Source organism: Medicago sativa, chromosome 2 (genome assembly GCF_051527215.1).
Source record: "Medicago sativa cultivar Bolivia chromosome 2, Bolivia_mono, whole genome shotgun sequence".
NCBI lineage: Eukaryota > Viridiplantae > Streptophyta > Magnoliopsida > Fabales > Fabaceae > Medicago > Medicago sativa.
The window spans coordinates 22403401-22428682 of record NC_140750.1 but is presented as its reverse complement, the minus strand read 5'-3'; the positions used below and the strand labels follow the sequence as shown (position 1 = coordinate 22428682).

The window sequence follows — 25282 nt, the reverse complement described above, 5'->3', positions numbered from 1 at the left end:
ATTTTCTTGTACTAATAGTCTCTATTATTTTACAAATTTTCATGTTGCATCTTTCAAATGACTTTTTTCTATGGCATGTTGTTTGGCCTTTTTAGTTAAATAAACTCTTAAAAAAGTCTTAGCATTCATTGTTTGATAAAAAAAAAAAATAGTCAGCCTGACGTAGTCTAGATCGAGTTGGCATATTGTCACCCTTAATTGGGGATACCACTTGTAAATTTACACATGCTACTAGTTTTTACTTTGAGCAATGATATTTGAACAACCATTTGCTAACAACTTTTATGACAACCTCTTTTTCCTCTTTTTTTATTGGTTAAAAACAATGGACAGAGAAAAATGAAGAGATAGATTAAAATATAATGTGAGTATGAGAGAGAAAGTTGTCTAAAAGTTGTCAAAAAATGGTTGTACAAGTATCATTTCTCTTAGGAAAACAATGTAATATATTGAGTTTGACAAAAAAATGTAATATATTAAAAAATCTCAATATCATAAAGCTAATATTGATTTATTTTATTTTGGTCAAGTAGTCTAGTGGCCAGAGCTCACACAATCTAATTGTAGAGAAGTGGAGTGTCCGGGGTTTGAACCTCAGCCCCTGCATATAATATGTGATATCTCTGCCAACTGAGCTAAGCTCACGGGGATAGCTTAATATTGATTTATGAAGGCTTCACTCGTCTCATATCTATATAGTGCAATCAGCTTATTCTTTTTTAACACCGGTAGATATTAATATCACTGAAGAGTTTCATCAGTTTTTATGGCTTAAAGCGGTTCCATTAAAGTTGAACATATTTGTCTGGCGTCTCTTTCTGAATAGACTTGCTACAAGGAACAATTTGCACAAAAGGAACATTATCGATGTTTCCCTTGTGTCTTGTGTGGCCTTGTGTGGTAAGGAGGAGGAAAGGGACCATTTGTTTTTTAAGTGCGACCACTACGGTCGGTTGTGGCTCTTGATCTCGCATTGGCTTGGTATTGTTACGGTTCTACACAGTGACTTAAATATACATGCTAATCAGTTTTGTGTTCTTGGAGGCTTCTCAAAAAACTCTAGGACAGCTTTCACTATTATTTGGATTTCGGTCTTATTTGTTATTTGGAAAGATCGCAACATGAGAACTTTTCAAAATCAATTCGATCAGCTTGCAGCTCTTCTTGAAAGGGTTAAACTCCAAACTTATTGGTGGTTGAAAGCGAACTACATCATGTTTGACTTTGACTATCCTTTTTGGAGGCAGAATCCCCTATGTTGTTTACAGGTTGTTGTGTAATGTCTGTTTTTGTTTACTTTAGATTGTTTCTAGCCTTACTGTATTGTAATTAATACTTTTCAGTTCCCTCCGACACATCTTGTGTGTGAGTGTCTGATTGTTTTCTTCTAATATATTTCGTTTAGCTTCTAAAAAAAATCTGTTATAAAATGTATAACGACTTTTAATTATTTAAATAGATTTTCACCATCATGATCAACATAACTATTATGTTTCGATATGTTTTAGGATGTTTGTAATATATTATCAGATGATGGTTCAAGTTTTTCAATACTAAACAAAAATCTAACAATATTGTCAATGCGTTATAATATTTAAATATTTCGATTATGTTAGCCAATTATTGGATCTACAATATGTATAAAATCATAAAACATTTATCACTAAACTCAATGTCTAATGTTTCCGTTGATATAACTTTTTAGGGTCTTGTTAACGAGTGCCCCTGGGGCACTCTTTAAGCATCCTAAATTTAATAATTATTCTTTTAAAAATTCAACTGTTACAATTTCCAATGCATTTAATACACAACTTTTCATTAAAAACTTACTATCTAAAGGCTTAAAAAATGCCCCGGGGCACTCGTTAACATTTCCCAAATTTTTATTATAGGTTTTTTTAAAAGATATTGATTTTATTTTTAACAAATATGCAATCATTCTCTAATTCATTGAAAATTTTCCCTACACTAATAACAACATTCTCTAATTCATTCTCTAATCCAGCGTGTTCGTGTCGTGCTTTCGTGGAGCCTAAAGCCTGGTTTTGTCAAACTATTTGCTTGGTCTCTTGACTTTAATCCGAACAATCACAGGTAGACAACAATGTAGTGTTGGGTTCATTTATTGGAATTGCCTCGGGAATATTGGAGTCAAAATATTATCTTAGCAATTGTAAGTTGTCTCGGAACACCAATGACTTTGGATGCTGCAACAAGTAAGTGCCCTCTAGAGAGATCTTTTGGATATTATGCGAGAGTTCTAATTGAAATTGATTTATCTACTAAAATCAGACATAAATTATGGGTTGAAAGATAAGGTTATGCTTTTCTTGTTAATGTTGATTATGTAAATCTGCCTCTTTTTTGTTTGCAATTTTGTATCATTGGTCATAGTTTTTCGTCTTGCAAACTTGTTAAAGTGGGATTTGTGGCAAAAGAATCAGTTGAATGTGTAACAAATAAAGCTACTGAGACAGGTGTTGATAATAATCCCCTTTTGGGATTTGTGGATAATCATAAATTGAAAACCATTGTTGATGGGGAAGTTGTGAGTATTGATACCTTGCATCCAGAAGACATGGGTACTCAAGATAATGAAAATTTGAGTGTCTCTACTGAAGAACGATCTACAAAGGCTATTTGTGACGTCTTTGGATCCAACTCATCTGATTCGGCTAATAATGAACAACAAAGAGAGCATTATCCTGATATGCGTATGGTTGGTTCGTGGAGCGAGGCAGTGACAAAATCAAATGATATTGTCGCTGATGGTGATTTAAATCCCAACGTTGCCCCATAACTTGGATATTTTGAGGCAGTATGCTTGCAAGGGCACTGATGCTACAAACACTAGGCCTCAGGTTTATACTGATGAGGAAGAGAGAGAGAGAGAGAGAGAGAGAGAGAGAGGGGTTGCCATCAATTATCTGAGGAATCGTTCTACTGCTACAAAGGAGCCCTTTACTAAAGTGGTTTCGAAGGGCATGAAAAAGGATTTGAAGAAGGGTTTTCTTGTTCACAATACCCACTCTAGGGGTAGACTACCATATTGACTCAAAGTCTTTATTTGAGCTGTTAATTTTCTTGCTCTCTTTATTTTCCTTTTGGTTTCTTGCTTTTTATTTTCCTGTTTTCAGGTTTTCTCTGGGTTTGGTGTTGTCCTCCTCGTTATTGTTTAGGTTTTATCGCTTGAGAGGGTTTTGGTCCATGTCCCCTCTCTCCTTCAGTTTTTATTTCCTTATATATATATATAGGGCTGTTAACTTGCACCCACCTAAAAACACTAAGGTGCAAGTTAACAAGCTGCACCTACTAGTTATTTACCAAAACACTCATGTTTTTCTATTATAAACAAATATTATTTATGCTATTTACAAAAATGTCTTTTTAATTAAAATAAAGTTTAATAGAGACAAAATGGTGTTTTAGTAAAGTACAAGTAGGTGCAGCTTGTTAACTTGCACCTTAGTGTTTTTAGGTGGGTGCAAGTTAACAGCCCCCACTGTTAACTTACACTCACCTAAAAACACTAAGGTGCAAGTTAACAAGCTGCACCTACTAGTTATTTACCAAAACACCCATGTTTTTCTATTATAAACAAATATTATTTATGATATTTACAAAAATGTCCTTTTAATTAAAATAAAGTTTAATAGAGACAAAAGGGTGTTTTAGTAAAGTACAAGTAGGTGCAGCTTGTTAACTTGCACCTTAGTGTTTTTAGGTGGGTGCAAGTTAACAGCCCCCATATATATATATATATATATATATATATATATATATATATATATATATATATATATATATATATGAGTTAGGATCCGTTGACACCTGGTGTCAACGGATTCGTTGAAACCAAATCTCATCCATTAAATTGGTTTAATCAAGAGGCTATTAATTATTCACTTAAAAGTGTACAGTGACATCAAATTTATCTTACACACCTTAGTACACTCCCAGAATTGGTTCTTCACATTTCAATTTCTACACTTCCAAATTGTCCACACACACAGTCTGTTACTGATTTAATCAATGGGTTTTCGATTTCATCAAAACCATGAAATTGGTTGTATGTATTCATATATAATGAATTTGATATCTTACTCTTGCCATCAATTTTATGTTTTGAAGATGAACACCCTCCTAAAATTCAATTTGATATCTTAAAGATGAACACAAGGGCATGAACAAATAATTGTCTGCCATGAAATTAAAAATTTGTACGACAAGCAAATTTGTCCAAAGAAAGGGTATAACCTTTGTCTAGGAACGTTCCACCGCACAACCACAACTTAACTGCCTTTGTCCAAATTTCACTTTTAGTAATTGATTACCTCATACTCTTTTCAATTAGATTCTCCTTAAGATTTAGAATGCAAATTGATATTAAAGGGGGCAAGAGACGATCACAATTGGTATCAGAATTTATTGGAGTAGAAGTGAAATTTCATCGGCGGCTGAAGAGGGAGGTAAGCTGAAACGTAATCGTTAGCAAGGATAAAAGAAAAACCTACAGCACGCGAGTGCAGTCCACTCAAGTTTTTTTTTTTTTAGGGAAGCAGTCCACTCAAGTTATCATATAGATGAATTGATAGCCGCTCGATTAAAAATTTAGACGGTCGGGATTTGGTGTCAACGAATCCGTTGACACCTGGTGTCAATGGATCCTAACTCTATATATATATATATATATATATATATATATATATATATATATATATATATATATATATATATATATATATATAGGGTGTTGCATATGGTTTACCATCTGCACTTCATCTGCAAAAAAAAAAAAAAAATCAATTCCGTTTACTTCAAAAACCCTCGCACACCTTCCTCCTTCCCCAAATATCCAACCCTTTCTCCATCATTTAGATTCGGCCTATGGTGGTGTGAGTAGTTTCATTGGCCCTCTACACCATCTTCGGTCTAGAACTCTGGCGGCCACTAAGCAAGTATGATTGGTTCATGGAGTGAGGCAGTGACAAAATCAAATGATATTGTCATTGACGATGATTTAAATCCCAACGTCACGCCCACAACTTTGAGATTTTGAGGTAGTATGCTTTGCTATTAGGATTGGAAAAACAATCAAAGGTAAGGGCTTTAGTCTTGACCATGATTTAGATGAAAATAATAGGTTATGATATTGAGTTTGATACGCCTTTTGATTCAATGAAAAAGTGAAAAGATTTATTATGTTTTTCTTTTAAGGCTAAAATATGGTTTTGGTCCCTGCAAATATGTCTCGTATTGGTTTTAGTCCCTGTAAAAAAAATTTGTTGTTTTTGGTCCCTGCAAAATATTTTGTTTTTGAGAATAGTCCCTCCAGGGACTATTTTCAAAAGTAAAATATTTTGCAGGGACCTTTTTAAAAATCAAAAGATTTTGCAGGGACTATTTTTCTAATAAATGGATTCAGTCATCATGTGCCACGTGTGCAAATTATCATAAAAGTGGGGGCAGGGACCAAAACCAAAACGAGAAATATTTGCAGGGACCAAAAACAACAAAAAAAATTTACAGGGACTAAAACCAAAACGAGGCATATTTGCAGGGACCAAAACCATATTTTAGCCTTCTTTTAATTTTTGCGGTGAATAAATATAAGTATTGGTGAGTTGCAATTTTGTTAAACTATGTGATTTGATGAATGTGTGTGTGAATCTTGATGATTGTTTATTTGTGAATTTGGAAATGTTGATGCATGCATGTGATTTGGAGGTTGTGGCATGTAGTTGTGTTGATTCATTATTGTTTTGCCAAATGGGGCAATTAAAAGTATTTTGTTAAATAGGACGATTAAAATTGTTTTGCCAAATGGAGCGATATCTGGATCATGGTCTAGTTGCAATTTCATGCATTTGCATTAACATTGAGTTTTGTTTCTTCTTTAAAAACATTGGGTCTTGTTTTGTTTTTACCGTACATTTTGAATACATTTTGAATGATAAATATTTTAAAGTAAAAAGAAATGTCTTAGCACGATTCTTATATGATGATTGTATATTGTTATTTGATGTATTCATTTATTATTGATTTTATTTCATGGGTGTTGAAGACTAACTCTTACAACCAACATTTTAGGTACCAAAGAAGAGATGATATGTGCTTGATGTTTTGTTTGTGGTGCGTACGGGAGACAAAGTTGGGTTTGGATTGGACTGTAATATTTAGTAATTTTAAAAGTTGTTTATTTTAAGAATTTTAATTAAATTATCTTAAGAAATTTTGTCTAAGTTTCTACTAGAAATTATTATTAAAAAAAATATAATCTTATTTTTCTAAAAGAAAGAAATAGATGTAATGTCTTGGATCAAAATCCAGGACGTTACAACTGTCAACATACTCCCTATTTCTTGCAGATCTATTAAAATAAAATAAAAATTCTGATTACATAATAGAAAGAGAATAAGACAAATAAATGAAAAAAAAGATTAATTGATTGTGTTAGCCTGTTATTTCAACAGACTCATTTAATGCGGTCAACGTTTGTTGACTTTTAACTTTTTAGGAATCAAAGTCTCTTCCTTCAACATGAGAATTTCGACGAGGTTTGGACTTAGCATGTGAAAGGGTCTAAAAGCTACGGAGTTCGACAAGACATAAGCCAAGAATGCAAGTGCGTCGAAGACAAGTATTTACTGTTGAGGCGGGAAGAATTTGAATTCAAATGCAGCAGTTCCCTCTCATGGAAGACATGGGAGACAAGTGGTTATTCGATGGAAGAAGTGGGGCTCGTGGGAGTTTAGCTTTTTCAGTTATTTTACTATGTATAAATAGTAGTTTTCCATATGAAAAATGGGTCGCAAATCACTTATAAAAATTCTAAAACACTCGAAGTACCGGCACGAGAGAAAAGAATCATGCAGAATATATGTAATATGATTTGTCGAACCACCTTTATTTTAATGCAATGCAATTTACCTTTTCTTTAAGTTTTTGCGTTTTAAACTTTTAGTCTTTTATTTGCATTTACGACGTTTCCTTTTGTTTTATCCTTTTTTCTGTCGAAAGACGCCATATAGATTCGTCTTTTTCATAAAGCAACCTATGAATTTGATGAACGTTCACTATTTTTTTGGAAAAACTTTGCACAACATGTCCTAGGATTTCTGGTTTGATCCTGCTTGTAATAACAAAAACCAACCCTTCTTGTTTACCAAAAACACCGGTAAACAAATTGATAATGGTTTGTAAAGTAAAAAAAAATATGAAACTGAAATGGAATTATAATACTGAAAAAACTGGAAATTTCAGTACAAGAAGTGCAAAAAAAACTAGCAAATAGAGTATCAGATTACAACATAATGAACGAGAAACTTAGAAAAAGGTCATAACCACCACATTACAACCGAATACCCAAACAAGATAAAGGGTTAAGTCACGACAAATGATAAGTAAAAGCAAAATTTGAACGATATTTTAGCCACCAATATGATTGTAGCTTCACTTCGTCAAGTAATTGTTTTAAATATGGGTCTTGTTAACCAGTGCCTCGTTAAGGAATCTAAAAAAGGAAATTTTAAAGTAAAAATAATACTTTTTATGTTTTTGATGAGTTGACAGCACAGGTTCCAATGTAATACTTTCTACATTTGATTCCTTAACCAGTGCCCCGTGGGCACCGGTTAACATTTCCCTTTAAATATAAAGCCTCCTTTTGATTAAAAACACGAGCATTCCTTTCACGCCAAATCACTCACACACATGAGAGCCAAATGAGATTAACAGCTAAGCGAATACACTCTAAAAAATCACCTAAAGCTCCAAACTGAAGTAAATGATCTGGTATATGTCCAGGGTGAACTGTAATGACACCAAACCACCCAAAAACTCCATACCAAAATTTCCAAAAAAAATCGCAAGACAGGAATAAGTGAAACATTTTTTATTTATGATCCAACCCACATAGCAAATAAGCTTAGAGAAAGTTAAAAAGTTTAAGAAATATTAGAGACTGTAATATTGGAATTTTGTTCAAACAATTTTACCTTCAATTCTTTCTTATGATCGATATTCTTTTCTTTTTTCTTTATTTTGTTTCAATACTTTAAAAAAATTTACTTCATGTAACTTCTTTTTTTTTTAAATGATTTTGCATATAATAGTGCTAATACTTCAAAAAAGAAAAATAGTGCTAATAGTTTAAGTTTTTTTTCCTAGTAACCTAGTGGTTGGAGCTCACACATTTAAATGTGGAGAAGTGGAATGTTCGGGGTACGAACCCCGGCCCCTGCATAAATTATGCAATGTCCCCTGTCAATTTAACTAAGCTCACAGGTAGGCATGACAACAAAACTCATACCCGTGGTACCCGCCCGAACCAAACCAAATTTGACGGATTTTCCCCGTTTTGACTGGGTTTGGGTATGGGTTTGGGTTTTCCCCGATTTCAAAACACGGGTATGGGACGGGTAAAGGGTATATAGGTATCCACCTCAAACCCGTCCCGAATGCAGAAAATTACTTTATGTTGATATTCCATGTTATTTTGTTTGATAATTGTCGTGTAATAAAAACTACTATTGATATTTAAAGGAGCAACTAAATCAATTGGTATAACAAATGTTAAAGTGAACATATTGATGGATAATGCATTACAACATTTCTCTAGGGGTTGCAAAAAAACTTCGATTTTCTATTAAAAAATTGTCCAATGCAGGGACGGGGATGAGGCGGGGATACCCGAACCCGTCGGGGACGGGGATGAGGTTCAATTTCTCATCCGGGTATGGGCAAGGTAACAGGTAAGTATATGAGAATCGGGTATGTGGACATGGAATGTGAAACCCGTCCCCATCCCACCTCATTGTCATGCCTACTCACAGGGACAATAGTTTATGTTTTGAAAGTTGTATATGTACTGTATAAGCTAAATATTTAGTCTTACCTCTCCAATTCTCGCGAGAAAATACTCTAGTAATAAAAAATTCAGTTTTATGTGAGTAAAACTTATCAAATATTGTTCAAATTAAATATTAAACTTGGATACTTTTGATCAAGAATTTAATTTTGATTAGAGAAAGGATAAAATTAATATTATATATAATAAATTTTGAATAAAGAAATGAATGTTGAATATTAAATAAAGAGTCTTGTCCTTCAAAAAAAAAAATTAAATAAAGAGTCTTGCTAACCAGTGTCTCGGGGACATTGGTTAATGAATTACGCCACTTTTTTGAAAAAAAAGTTAATTATTTTGGTTATTTAACGAATACCCTTGTAATACTCTTTAGCATTCACTTTAAATAAATCATACACAATCAATTCTCTCTCGTTCTCATATTTTAAATATGACTATTCGAGTCATACATACAAATCACTAAGAACACCAACTACACACATGATTCTCTCTTATTTATCATTTATTAAATATGATACTTGAAATCATGAATTTCAGGTGAGGATGTATATTATATATGTTAGACAAACAAATTGATTGTAAATTCTAACTCATATTAAATTTATATACTACTAGCAAAAAGACAGACACTCACGTGTTGTCTTTCCGCTCTTTTTATTGCGTTAGCGAGTGTAAATTATGAACAATATTTAGATGAAATTTTGATTTTGATTAAAATTATAAGTACAAATATTTGTGAATTTCAAATTGTAACAAACCCAAAAACCCTTGTTTAATTATTTTTCTTCCGAAAACAACAGTAATTTAACAAATATAATTTACATCATTATCTTTTTTAATACCACCAATAATATAATATTAAAAAAAATTATATTATTATAGAATTAGTGAGATATTTCCTATTTTAATGAGATTTAATTTATTAATTAAAATTTAAAAAAATATTATTAAAGGATAAAATAGTTTAAATGAAAGGTAAAATAGTTAATGAAAAAGTCAGTCCAAACTAATACATTTTAAACCAATTTTCTTTATATATAGTATATATTCATCTATTATCCATCAAATAACTGATTTTTTTTTAAATAATCGTATAATATTTTATATCATTTCTTTGGACAAATTATAAATGTAATCAGTTATAAATTTGAACTTAGACTAAAAATATCCGCAATTTTAACTATTCATTTGATCTTTCATTTCTCTTCTTCATCTATTCTTTTGTATGTTTATCTTTTTCTTTTCTTTTTTCTTTTTGTTTCACATATGTATTAAAATAAATGACACTTGTGCAGATACATGTTACCTTAATAGTGGTAAAATACTTGGTTGAGTGTCTAAACCTGGATACCTTTCTAAATATTGCAACCAATCGATATTTGAAATTTCTTAATCTTTCTAGACGATGCTTGATTTATTTTGCTAACAAAACTAATTAAATTATCTTCTTTAAAAAAAACTAATTAAATTATCTATTGTCTTTTAAAATAAAAACCCAAACAAATTAAATCATGTCTACAAATTTGCAATTGTTAAAATAGAAATAGAAGACAAAAAAAATTGATTAAATTAAAAATCATACCTTTAATATTACTTGTGAGTGAATGCATTTTGTAAACACGGAAAAAAATAACTAATAATAAACTTGAAGTAAAAAAAAAATCTAAACTTGAAATATTGGAATGAGTGGATAAGTGTAAGTTAGTGACCTAGTTAATTTATGAGGTTGGAAAAATTACTATACAATATTATACAAAAGTTATTTTCTTGTGGCGGATTGATTCTTCACCATTTGTTGTTCTTTGGTTGATCTTCACTCCTTCCTCTTTTGCACGTTATTCAATTATTCAAGGTGGAATGGAAACTATAGGTCATGATGAATGCATCAAGATCAAGATGGATAAACCCTTAGTTGATAGGTTTGAATTTCGTTTTGGATTAGACGGATATGTTCTCGTTTTACTTGTTTACACTTTGTTATTCTATTGCCCACTAACATTTCACATGTTTGCGAAAAGAAAAGCAAAAAGCAGCTAGAAGTGACGCCGTCGCAAAACTAGCATAAAAAGCCCAATATAAAGGTCTTCAATTCAGTTCGTTTATAATCAATTTAGTTCGATTTTTTATATTCACAATGGTCGTAAGCAAGATCGCGTTCCGTCATCGAAATTCCGATAACGACTTTCCTTACCTTGTTTTACTTCAGAAACTTCACCATTTTTGGTTCACGTTGTTGATTTCGCTATTCTCTCTCACTCGTAAATTGGCCGTCGAAATGAAACATGTATAAATTGAGAAACCCTAGGCTGAGTCTGCTTTCATTTTACTTCCCTGTTTCAATTATACTAATTAATTTATATATATTTAATTTGTCTACATGGATGTTGAAGAAGTTTTTGACAAGTACATTTAAATAATTTACCTATGTACATACTTTTGGACATATTTTAGGAACTAAATTTTAACCGTGACATGTTGTTGTGATTTGATTTGATGCATGCCTAAAATTTTTTAATGCATCAGTGCATAGATAGAAATTAATCTTGTACACCGTCAACGTATACAAATAACTCATTGTCAAAACCTATGAAGCCCGGATACTCCAAAATGGTGCCGTACCCGTGTCGGATACGTATCGGATACCGATACTCCGCGGATACTCCCGGATACGTATCCCAGAAGTATCCGAATGATTTAATTTAATTTTTATTTAAAAATATATTGGATACCTTAAGGATACGTTAAGGATACTCCCGGATACGTATCCCAGAAGTATACGAATGATTTAATTTAATTTAATTTTTATTTGAAATTTTTATTTGTATTTTGATCACAAGTATTAATTTTTGTAAATTGGGATCATTATATTGACCATTGCTTGAAAAGGGTGACTATCTTCATACTACCTTATTATCATCATGGTGCAGGTTGTTTATATGGTATGTTTTGGTTTAAAGGATGCTATCTTAGTTGGTGAATGGTCCATTGTATTTTGACTTGGTGTAATTAGTTTTAAGATTTCACGCTATTTATTTTTTGTGCGTTTATGTCTAATATATATATATATATTAAAAAAATTGTAAACGTATCCAAGCCGTATCGTATCCTAAATTTCAAATTTTTGACGTATTCGCGTACCCGTATCGTATCGTACCCGTATCCGTATCCGTATCGGGGCTTCATAGGTCAAAACACATGAATTATCATATTCATTAATTGATACGACAACACATCGTTAAATGCATTTGTAAAATAAATTTGGGTCTCGTTAACATTTTTCAATAAATTTTAGGATAATGTTAACTTGTGCCCTTAGAAGAAACCAAAAGTAGAAATAAAATATTGGAAAATGTATATTCTTAATTTTGAAAGATTTAAATTTTATCTTTCTAGCTTTTTTTTTAGGGGAATTTTTTTTATCTTTTTAACTTGTGCATTTTTTGATAAATTCAATAAATTTTAAATGAAGTAAAATTAAATATTACATTAATTAACACATTAATTGTCATATTCATTAAGTGACATGACAAAGCATCAATGTAACTTTTTTTTTGAAGAGGCAAAAATGAAACTTATATTAACAACAAAAGCTGTTCCTTCCGCACAAGGAGTGCTAAAAGGAAACAAGCATAATTACAATGAGTTTTGTCCGAAGACTCAGACACCAATAAAACAAAACACAGCTAACCAATACCCAAACAAGGTAAAGGGGAAACAAACCAATTATGAATCCCAAACTCATGCACGACCTTAGCTGTCTTCATCCACCAGAAGGAATGAATCTGAACCTTTTCGAACAACTGGTGAATAGTATTTTCTGTATTGTTGAACTGCCTATTATTACGTTCAGTCCACAACACCCACACACAAACCAACCATAAAAGTTGCATAAAAGAGCGGTTTTTAGCTGCATATCCTAACAAATAAGAAAACTGAACAAAGTGATCAGCAGTGTCAAAGGGGTCGACCCCACTAACTCCAATCCAATCACGAACATACTGCCATAAGTCTCTAGATATAGGGCAAGAGACAAATAAATGTTGAACTGTCTCCACTTCTCCACATCCAGAATCACAAAGAGGCGCATCCTGAACCAAAATACCACGAGCTGCCAAATTTGTCTTTGTTGGCAATCGATTTCTAAGAAGCCTCCAAGCAAGAATAAATACTTTTAGCGGGACATGTCTGTGCCACACCAAATTTGGAGCCTCATCAACTATAAGATTACCACATGTAGTCAACAAATCATAAACAGAACGAACAGAATAATTTCCTGAGTTATCAAGTCGCCACCTCCACCCATCTGACAATGAAACCTGCAAAGTAACATTAGCAAGCAATGCTCGACACTCCCCCTCTAATTCCTCCTCCCAATCCCACAGTCTCCTCCACTGCCATGCCTCACCTCCCTCCTCCCACCCCAACACAAACATTTCCTCCACCGTGCTATGTTTATTAACACTTAAATCAAATAAGCGTCTAAACCGCACCGATAAAGGAATACCACCTAACCACGGACCAGTCCAAAAATAAGTATTTCTCCCATCCCCACCATTTTAGAAACACATTCGCTAAACAACTCTCCACCCACACCGCCCCCACCATCACGGACGTGCACAATGTCCCTCCATCAACCCGACACCCTACGCCCCCATCCTTCAACACACCATCCTCCTCGCCATAACGGGCCACCAGCACTCTATACCACAACCCATCTCTATCAACTAACATCCTCCAACAGCACTTTCCTAAGAGATCCAAATTAAATTCTCCCATTCTTCTCACCCCCAAGCCTCCCTCCTCCTTTCTAACACAAATAGAATTCCAACTAATCCAGGAGATTTTCCTAAGATCCTCACATCCCCCCCAAAAAAATTTATTAAACATAGATTCAAGGGAAGAGATTATACTTGACGGAGCTTTGAAGAAGGAAAGGGCATAAACAGGTAGAGAAGACAAGACAGACTTTATGAGAATCAGACGGCCACCAAACAATAGAAAACGACTCTTACACATAGACAACCGCTTCGCAATACGGGCAACAACAGAATCCCAAAAAGATAATCTTCTAGCATCACCTCCAACAGGAAGTCCTAGATACATAAAAGGAACCCTCCCCACCCTACAACTCAGCACCGTGGCTGCTTCCCCCAACCAAGAATATTCTATATTAATACCAAATAACATGCTTTTATGGAAATTCACCTTTAAACCAGACACACTTTCGAATAACACCAAAACAACCCTTAAAGCACGGACATTTGCCCAACTCTTCTTCCCCAACAACAAAGTATCGTCAGCAAATTGCAAATGGGAAACAAAAAACCAATTATTCGAACCAAAACAATACCCATTAAACAAATTAGCATCCACCACAGCCTTCATCAACACATTAAGACCCTCTTCCGCCAGAAGAAACAGAAATGGCAACAAAGGATCCCCTTGCCGTAATCCACGTTTTAAAGGAAACTCCGTCGTGGGACTACCATTCACAAGCACCGAAGCTGAAGACGTACTTATACATTCTCTATTCCATTTCCTCCAAAGAGTTAGGAACCCCATTTTGGTCATAACGGTCTCCAAATAATTCCAATCAATCGAATCATATGCTTTCTCAAAGTCAACTTTAAATAACAATAATTCTTTTTTCATCTTTCTAGCTTCGTCCACCGCCTCATTTGCTATAAGAAGACCATCCAAAATTTGTCTATTCTGAACAAAAGCAGTTTGAGACTCTAACACCACCTTACCCATCACACTTTTCAATCTATTAGCAAGAACCTTAGCTAAAATTTTGTACAAACATCCCACCAAAGAAATTGGATGGAAGTCATTAAGTTTCTGAGGAATCTCAACTTTCGGAATCAAAGCGATAAATGTACTATTAATTCCTTTAGTGAGCTTGCCATTCCTGTGAAACTCTCCAATGAAGCGCATAACATCACCACTCATCTCCGACCAAAAGTCTTTAATAAAACCAAAATTAATGCCATCAGGACCTGGGCTTTTGAAACTATCACATTCCCACACCGCCGCCTTGACCTCCTCCATAGAAAAAGGGTGCACAAGAAAAACCCCATCCCCATAGTCAAGGTGCCGAAACTCCATCCCATCCATACTTGGTCTCCCGGTTTCAATGGGCAAAAAATGGTTTGAAAAATAGTTGAACACTGTTTCACGAACCGGATTAACACCTTCAATAATGTTACCATCGACATCTAGACAAGTAATAGAATTTCCACGACGTCTACCTGCCATGACCGCATGAAAGTACTTAGAATTGGCGTCACCATCTTGTAACCACAACATCCGTGATTGTTGCCAAGAAATACTAGTGTTCAACCGCGACAAAGAGTGAATATCAACAGTATTACTTCGCAGATCAGATAATTCCTCCTCCGTCAACTCTACAAGTTCCGCCTTTGTATCCAACACATCGACACATTCTTTTAAAGCCTGAATTCTCCCGGGAAAATTACTGACATGCGTACGATGCCACTCTTTCAAAGCATATTTTTATCTTTTTCAAATTTTGATGCAAGACAAAACCGCCCCACCCTTGTATATGCATCTCCCTCCACTTTTCAATGACAAACTGTTTGTAACCGGGAACATCCGACCAACATTTTAACATACGTGATGGTCGCGGTCCCCAATTCTCTTCATTCACCGTTAACAACAAAGGACAATGATCAGATAAACCCCGCAAATGAGCCACTTGCAAACAATTTGGCCAAACCAAGCACCAATCTTCCGATAAAAGAAATCTGTCAAGGCGACTCATTGAAGTGCCATCTCCTTTATACCACGTAAACATTCGACCACAAAGAGGAAGATCCACCAACAAATTGTCCTCAATGAACCTGTTGAAAGGGTCGACATCCCCCACACTAGAATGAGCTCTTGTAGAACGACGTTCTTCCAACGATCTCACCGCATTGAAGTCACCACAAATACACACATTCTTCCCCGATAAATTACTCAATAAGGACGACAATCTTGCCCATAACAACAATTTTGCACCATTATCACACGGCGCATAAACATTAATCAAATAAAACTCTTCAATGTAACTTTACTCTTATGTATATTTGCAAGGGATCATATTTAACTTTGCATTTTCGTCAACGATAAAATATTGCATTTTTTTTGACAAATAAAAAATATTACATTTATGATAGTAGACAATATACAAATGATTTTTTTTTATATTTTGCTATTCATTGTTGTTTTTAATAGGTGAGAAAAAAAATATTAAACGACGTTCATTTTGAAATAGAAGAAGTAAGAAATAGTGTGACCTATAAACTTTTGTTATTAATTTGTTTGCATAGTTTTTTTGTTACAATTTGTCTGTACAGTTTGTTGATACTTTTTTTTAAAAGAAAAAATATAGATTTCTTGTTAAATTTTCAGTATATAATTTTAACATTTCATTTACTTTTTTATGTACATTGAAATAAAAGGTTATTTTTAAAGTGGATGTCAAAATTTTCGTCAACTGCGTTGATTCAAATAAGGATTACGTTTCTAAATTTGGAACCATTATTTCAAGGTTCTTTTTAAGTTTCTCATGGATTATTAGTGACATGAGTAAATTTGTAAGCGAAGTAAAAATCTGCTTGTGGATAGGGGTAAGAATAAGTTGGACTGAGTTAGGTTTTACAAGATCTAAATTTAACCTTTAAAAAATTTAAGCTTTGGAAGGGATGAATACTACAACAGAATATGCCGATGTAAACGGATTGTCTAAGAAACAAAGTTGGCTATTCAATATCAAATGAGTCTTGGAAGAAGGAGATACTCATAAATTATAGACTAAGTGGCTCAGTGGTTAGGTTTTTTTGATGTTTTCATGCGATCATTTGTATATTGGTATTTAAAACCACCACATTGAACATGTTCCGTTTAATATTACTCTTCTACTGTGGTTTATTGGTATTTGAATGTTTTCATCAATCAATTCATATCTATTATGCACTGTGCTGATTCATGCCGGTTGCATCATGCGCATCAAATCCTAACACCTGAATTTGGTTCATAACATAATCTCATCCCCCTAGTGGATCGGGACATAACCCTCAAACCACAACGATCGGAAGTAATGATTCGATGTTGTAAAACAAGAGCAATTTAGGCAATTTGAAGGGGCACACAAACGGTTAGAGCCTTGGAGAAGCCTGTAGAGCATTTTCCCCACCAGAGTCCTCTGTTTCATACGTAATCAACAACGCTCTTTAGTGGTTAAAAATAAAAGCTTTATAACTCATATACAAAAGTAAAAGCATTTTAGGTCCCAAACTCACCCTTTAAGCTTTATACATTCATGCCTACAAAATAAAAATAAAAGCTTTATAAATTCAATTGAGCAATCAAATAAGCTTGAATTTTTATAACTTGTGTACAAAAAAACTCAAATAAAACTATTATCGAGATTAATAAAAATCAGTGATTCCGTAAAAATTAATCTCATTCAAAAATGCATCAACACACTAGGAAAAAAGGATGATAAGTGGTTGGAAAAACGTGCAGTCTTAGGTGTTGAACACCCATACCTTCTTTAATAACTAGATTCCAGAATATCATCTCTGTATACCTATACCACCATTGATAACTGAAGTGGACAATATAGGTTACACTTTTTCAATAAACTGAACACAAGCATAACTTTAAACACACAAGTTCCACACGTTAAAATCGGTGTTAGTTACCCTTTTCTTGACAACAAAGAGGATCTTAATTATTGACATCATTGTGCATAATTTGAGCTAGATATTGAGGATTAATTAAAAGATACCCTTGGATAACTCATCCAACCAAAAAAGGATAAATAATAATACATATGCATATCTCAAACCATTTGATGCATTAGACTACAAATTCTAATTTTAGCAGCTAGTCAAAACAAAAACAAAAATGTAATCAAGGAAGGATCCTGCGTCGCCGGCGTGGAGTCTCTCGTCTCACGTACATTTTCTCCATCTCATTCAGTGGTCGGGTTGATCCATCAGGCATGCTAGCAAATTTCCAGCCCCCACCATCTCCACGCTTCCCTCGGGGTCCCATTTTCTCTACAGTGAAAGTCCATCCATCTTCAGGGCGTCGTCGACTATACTTGTGGCATTTCACCTCTCCAGCCATCTGTACATAATCACAACCAAGTTATTCAGCGAGTTCTACAAATAAAAAACTGACTAGCAGCAGATAGAACAAAGAAAAGACAGAGCATGGGTGTTTGGGGAACTGTACACTCACATACTTGTTACAATGTGTATTGATCAGCAAACAATAAATATTTGTAAGAATAAAGGCCAAAAATAAATATTTGTTACAATAAATCATGTTATAGTTCAGACAACTCTAATCATCTTTCCCTCAATAGTTGCTACTCCAGTTCCCCCCAAATAATTTTTTTTATCCGAACATATTTTTTCCTTAGATATGCACTCATGCAACTTAGCTCTCTAATCTCAGAAATAGTTGTTTTTTTTGCTTGTTTGAACTTCTCAGTCCAACACTCATATCACCATTTGCTTGTTTGGACTTCTCAGTCCAACACTAATATCACAATAGAATATTGTTGGTAACTGTTAAATAAAATGTTATTTTTGCAGGCACTTTGCAATCACAAGTAGCACTAGAAGCATTCTGTCCATTTTATCAACCAGCTTCAATCCAGGGAACATACCCATTGATGATCAATCTCCCGATTACAGTTATGGATCTTAAACCATGGTATGATGTGATATTGGTTTTTTCACATCCAAAACATCATCAACTTGCATTCGATGTGCTCGTTCCTCCTTTTTAAACTTCATATAGAACTCCAGAATTCCAAAGCTTCGGTTACAACTCAAGTTTACAATTTACTCATTCTATCCAGTTATCAAATGGGACTATATCTCCTCCATGAGTTCATCACACACTACTAACGGCCATCATATATACCCTTTGTATTTCAAAATACATGCAATACACAAGTATCTCTAGAGCCTTCAACAGGATTTCTGCTGTTTTGAAATCAACGAAGATCGTGTGCAGAGTCACCTTTCATTAAACCATTCAACATGTATATATCCCATGGTTGAGCAACTTACATAAAACCAAATATACGGGTACCTTGTCTCAATATTCTCATTCTTTTTGGTTTCATGAAACTTGTAGATGTAGATAGGTATATAATGCCCCCCTACAATTTGCACAATTTTGTATACTTTTTTCCCTGTAGATAGGCATCTAAATGTTTCATCTCCACTAATCCAATATTTTCTTAAGCATAGTAAAAAAGATCAAAGAAAAAGATAAACTCCCCCTGAGAAAAACTGTGAAAAACAACTAAATGATGATGGACCAAAAATAAATAAAATTGGAAAGATAGCTACACCAATGCCCTAATGGTCCATTTAACAATCTGGATGTTCTTAAAGGTCATGCTAAAAGCATTACCAGAAATGTCATTGTTCAATAAATAAAACATCCATAAATTCACTCTTCTACTCCACAATTTTCCCTTTCAGTATATAATTTACTCGAATGAAAGAAATGACAATTCGAAACATCATGCATCCAAGTAATTGTCAACCTAAACTATATCTCTTAATATCTGTACAACGATAAAAACACAATGCCCAAGTTTTGTCCCATAATATCTAGACATCCAGATCCCCAAAAGACAGTTTGATCCGATGAGCAACACAAAGCTCCAAATTGCATTGGCTATATATATATATATATATATATATATATATATATATAGGGGGGGGCTGCTAACTTACACCCACCTAAAAACACTAAGGTGTAAGTTAGCAAGCTACACCCACTAGTATTTGACCAAAAAACCAAATTCCACTATTATAAAACACTTAAAATTAAAGGACAATTTTGTCAATTACACTTTATTTCAAAAAAAAAAAAAACCATAACCGTTTTCCAGGTTTTACGCTTCGGACATTATGTTGATGTGAGTATTTCGTAGTTTGAAATTCAATGCCAGGGTATCTTTAAGGAAATATGTTTGTTATAGCATGTTGGAAAAATAGGGAATTTACAAATTTACCCTTTGTTTAAAAGTGAAACTAAATAGGTGGAGTTGGTTTTTTGGTCAAATACTAGTGGGTGTAGCTTGCTAACTTGCACCTTAATGGTTTTAGGTGGGTGTAAGTTAGCAGCCCCCATATATATATATATATGCTTACTGAGCAGTTATTAGCATCAGTTACGAATAACATCATTCTATGCAGGAGCAATAGAAAGAATTTAGCAGCAGGTTTATCTTTCGTTTTACAAATATTTCAAATAGTTTTAGTTACTAGTTACTACTACTTCTGGGTAATATTTCAGGGTGAATTAATTAATTCAAGAGTGCTTGTATCTTTTTTAAAGTCCCAAGGATACTTAAACAGCCTTTGGATTAGTACTTAGTAGCAAGTGCATATTGGGAGTTCTTTCCTTCGAACTTAATAATAAATTGGGCCTTTTCTGATAGCATAACCACACAATAGTTCTACTCTTTTCTATTCTTCCAACTTACCCATACTCACAAAATAGTTCTAGTCTTGTGTTTACAACTCCATGCATGTCACAAAAATTTGGTTAGTGGCGTAAATTCTGACTTGATTAATTTGTGAGCATCTAATATATGAATTGGTTTCCTTCTGAAACATGAAATTTAAATATTTTGAAAACAGCAAAATCATCCGATTTTCCTGTCTACGAAAATTCATGTTTTTCCACTAAAATCATCAGTGAAAGTAATCTAATGCTTACTTCTGCTGACAGGTTTAAAAGGACCGCAAATTAAAGACCAGTATGTACTAACTAAAGAATTTGTGAAGTCTTCAAGTGTTAATCAATGGAAATTAGTTCATTCATTACTTCCTACCAAGCAATTTTTTCATAGATTTGAGGGATACTAGAACTGTGGTAAACCATTCAATATTTTCTTCTTCCGTTCCGAAGAGTCTTCAAGCCATAGTCATATCAGCTGTCACTGTCAGCGGTGCTAAAGTTGCACCATATCTTCTATAATTGTGTGATCATAACAAGTAGATGTACAGAAACAACAACAAAGTCTTATCCTACTAGGTGGGGTTGGCTACATGGATCAAATGAAGACATAATGCCCGATCATAAATATAACAAGTAGAAAAAAATAGGCTGAAATATAGCCTGCACTATTAACATTCTATTTGAATACATCTTTTTATCCATGACAAAACTTCTCGCAGAATTTATACCTTGAAACTTTTACATTGAAACAGAAAGCCAAACTTCTTTGCTTCTAATCAGTAATCACCCAATACTCAGCTAATTGTTTCAGTTCAGGCAGTTTAAATGATTCTATTATAATTTGTATTTGGTACTATTTCATTCACTTTTCACCTTACATTACCTTGTATTTTCATAGCCTGACTAATCAACGGTTGTTGGACACTGGTTCATGAGTTCACCAGAATACAGGATAAACAACAATCTATTACAAAAAGAATTCCCTCTGATCAGAATCAGTTTGATACAAGTTCAGAGACCCCAGAATGTAACAATGGAAATGTATCTCTATTCTACATTTCAGGTATTCAAGAGACCTAGACTGTCCCTTTCAGATTCCACTCTCAATAGTTAAAGACTCCAGAGTCCATACTATTCCTTCCCTCTTATTATGTAATCCTAACATTAACATATACTACCTTGTATTTCTGTTACTAACTGAGTCACGCCCTGCTGCAGCATCTAATAAAGACCAAGTAATCTGAAAGGTAATAGTTGCACCTATAAAAGCTAAACATAAGCATTTTTAAGGCTAAGGCAGTTCTTTTGTCTCAAACACCAAACCCAAAACCAGAGTTATTAAGGAAAATATGTTTGTTTCCTGGTTTGTTAACCAGCTCATTCGCCGTCTTTAAATCTTCTATTTCTCAGTCGAGACTTATATAAGCTCTTTGTTCTGCAAAAACTTTGGAAGTCCTCTACACTCCACAGTTTACCAACCAAAACCCCACCAAAAATATCATGTCAAACTATCCCCATAGTACCCTATTTAATTTCTACAATGAAGATATCAAACACTTTTACTACTCCACAAAAACATAGCAAGATATCTATTTCTTTATAACAAGGTATGCTTCATTGACAAAAAATAGAATAGCAGCCAAAGAGAACTCACTTTCTTCTTGTTGAAGTTCATCTTCTCAACAAAGTCTCGATAAAGCATATCATCCTCCTTTTTGGAGATTTCATAATGAACTTCATCCAAATCTTTGGTAATGCCATCCCACCCCTCAGGCATCACCTTGAAGTCAGGCTTATAAGGAAGCGACGCAACATGGAATTCCCTATCATGGGAAATAAAAAATCTGCAACAACAACAACAGCAAGAAAAGGCAATAAATAAATAAACCATAAACTCTAAATTCAACTTACTAAACATGTGAACAATCAATTTTCACTTAACAACCATAAACCTAAATTCAACTAAACATAAGAACATCATTTTTCACTTAACAAGGAGTGTATGTTTGATTCCACTTCTGAAGGAGGGAAAATTGATTCTAGATATAAAATTGATTTTGAAATGTTTGGTTGCTCTCAAATAGAATTGATTCCAAAATCGATTCTATCTTGAAGCTAGCATTTGGAACTTATGATTCTAGCATTGATTTTGCCTCCAAAATTTAGACTTCAATTTATTGTTCAACTCACTTTAACATGAAGGTATCCAAACATAAATCACTTTACATTCAACTCACTTTTCGCCATAATCACTTTCACAAAATCAATTTTTATTACCGCAGAACCAAACACACGCTAAATAAACCATAAACCCCAAATTTTAACTAAATATATGAACACTCAATTTTCACTTAATAATAACTAATCCATAAACCCTAAACCCTAAATTAAACTAAACTAAACATATGAACAATCAATTTTCACTTAACAATAACTAATCCATAAACCCTAAACCCTAAATTAAACTAAACTAAACATACAACAATCAATTTTCACTTAATAATAACAAAACCAAAACCCTAAATTCAATTCAATTCAAATATTGAAACAAAGCACTAACTCTGGAAAAGTGTCAAGCAAAATCTCAACAGAATCATCAAGTTTATGTCCAAGTTTCTTCTCTTCTTCCTCTTCAAGCTCCTTCAACCAAAGAATCGCATGAACTCTCTGTCTCATTATCCTATAATCCTTAGCAAGCTTCTCAATTGTATAAACCTGAGGATCCTTCTTATGCAACCGATACATTTCGGCCTTTTCGCTATCCTTCAAATACGAACCTCGTGCACCGGGTTCATGAACTTGCTTCAACATCACACATGTATCCGCCATTCGTTGCTTCCAACTATCAACATAAACTTTGCTCTTCCGATTCTCTTCTTCGAGTTCCTGTTATTATTCAATGTAATAATTAGTTACAATAATTACTTTTTTAATTAATAATTAGTTACAATAATGTTTCTGTTCTATCGTAATACCTGTAGTTTTTCTTCCATTTGTTGGAGATCGGAGAGAGTAGATTGAGGATCGGAGTCGCCGTTGAAGTGGTCTTTGGTTAAGCCGGTGGACCAGGTGGAAGGAGTTTCCCAGTTAGGGTCGTCGTAGGATCCGCCGCCGGAGACTGAGATTGAGAATGTTCTGAGATTTGAGTGGCGGAGGTCGGTGGTGAGGTGGCGTGTGACGGAGATGAGACGGTTGATGGTTTGCATTGTGACGGCGGTGGGAATGGTGTTGATGGAGTTACGGCGAGTGAGGGAGAAAGGGAAAGGAATGGAGATGGTGTTAGTGTGTGTTAGTGGAGTCTGTCTTTACCGTAGACACTATCGGTCGGTGATGCACACTACAATTGTAAGACGTTTTTGAGATTATCCAATTTTGGGTGCAAACGACAAAACAACACAACATAAAATAGAATAACGATACATTAAATTTTGGTATGATATTGAATAATTTTTGATCTTATACGATTTTTTTTTTGGACAAATTTATTTTAGTATTTTAAATAATTTATATGTAGGAGAAAAAGTTGTGTTGTGATTTAGTGAAGGACAAGCCAACACTAATTTGTTAAGGCCAAGTGCTGATCATAAACATATCTCTTATCAATTTGCAATCGATAAGGAACCAACTATTTCTCATTTAATTTTTTTTGGTTATGCAGTATATGTCCTAGTAACTCCACCACAAAGAACAAAAATGAGACCTCAAAGGAGGTTGAGAATATATGTGGTGTATGAATCACCATCTATTACTATAAGATATCTTGAACCTCCTTTCAAAAAAAAAAAGATATCTTGAACCTTTAACAAGTGATGTTTTTCAGGCAAGATTTCTTGATTGTCATTTTGGCGAAGCAAAATTTCTAACCCTAGGAGGAGAAAATAAACAATTGGAAAAATAAGATAACAAGGCATGTACCACATTTATTACATTTGGACCCATATAATAAATCATGGGAAGAAAATGTAGAGAAAATAGTGCACTTACAAGAATTAGCAAATCAATTGCGAGATTCATTTACTGATTTGAAAAGAGTGACAAAGTCGCATGTACCAGATGTAAATATCCCAACTCAGGTTGAGATTTCGAAACTAAATGATGTAGCAGGTACATCTAAGGCACGCGGCCGACCTATGGGATCCAAAGACAAAAATTCCCGAAAAAGAAAAGGAATAGAAAAGGTGAATATAATTGAAAGTGATCTAGAAAAGACACTGGATAATAATAAATCTATAACTGATAAGTGTGCTCTCAAAGAAGCACAAGATGACGATAATAAGATCATTGATAATGAAACTGAAAACAAGAATGATCTCGAGATTTCAATTTATTATGTTAATACGGAAAATAACTGAAAACATAGCATAGTCATAAATCTAAACATATCATCTTAATTCATTCTCTCTTGATTTTCTTAGTTTGATAAATCATAACATTATATATTAATATTTAAAATATTTAATTAAAATAGTAATTTATATCATCCTCTATTAGTTCGCTAATATCATGAAAGAAGTATTTGAATATCTAAATCTTTAACACTACTATTTTTCTAAGGGTCCATTTCTTTTGTTGGAGAGTTATATGACTATGCTATGTTTCTTCTATATTTTTTTATTAACATCGTTATACTACTGTACCTTAATTTGTACGTATATTAAATCAACCTTGTAGTGTGAAACAGAAAAGATAAGGTTGGACTTTGTTCAAAGTATACTTCATTAAATGCAGATGCAGCCAAAACTAGCCCACTATCTACCCTTGTTTCCTTCGAGCTGGTCCCTGTGACCAAGACTAGATCACTTCTTTTGAACTATCCAATTCAACACTAGTAATTCAGATTCTTCATGCTACAAGATGTGATGCACAAGATTAGCTTATAACACCTCTCTCACATTGTTTTCTTGG

General features: G+C 33.7%; 1 protein-coding gene across 1 annotated transcript; it reads right to left on the bottom strand.

Annotated features, from left to right (window-relative positions):
* Positions 1-17551: 17551 nt before the first annotated feature.
* GCD1 (ribosomal protein L20) lies at positions 17552-23710 on the bottom strand. The gene is made up of 4 exons (XM_085743895.1): positions 23353-23710; positions 22938-23263; positions 22032-22221; positions 17552-18010 (listed from the first exon to the last, which is right to left on the bottom strand). The coding sequence occupies exons 1-4, from the start codon at positions 23581-23583 to the stop codon at positions 17792-17794; spliced, it is 966 nt and encodes a 321-aa protein (XP_085600021.1). The 5' UTR covers positions 23584-23710; the 3' UTR covers positions 17552-17791.
* Between the last annotated feature and the right edge of the window lie 1572 nt (positions 23711-25282).

Excerpts from the sequence above, each read along its gene's own strand:
- GCD1 (XM_085743895.1), bottom strand. The coding sequence starts at position 23,583 with ATGCAAACCATCAACCGTCTCATCTCCGTCACACGCCACCTCACCACC. Across the intron at positions 22,222-22,937 it reads TTGCTTGACACTTTTCCAGA|ATTTTTTATTTCCCATGATA; the intron begins GTTAGTGCTTTG and ends TTGTTGTTGCAG. Across the intron at positions 18,011-22,031 it reads TGAACTTCAACAAGAAGAAA|ATGGCTGGAGAGGTGAAATG; the intron begins GTGAGTTCTCTT and ends GATTATGTACAG.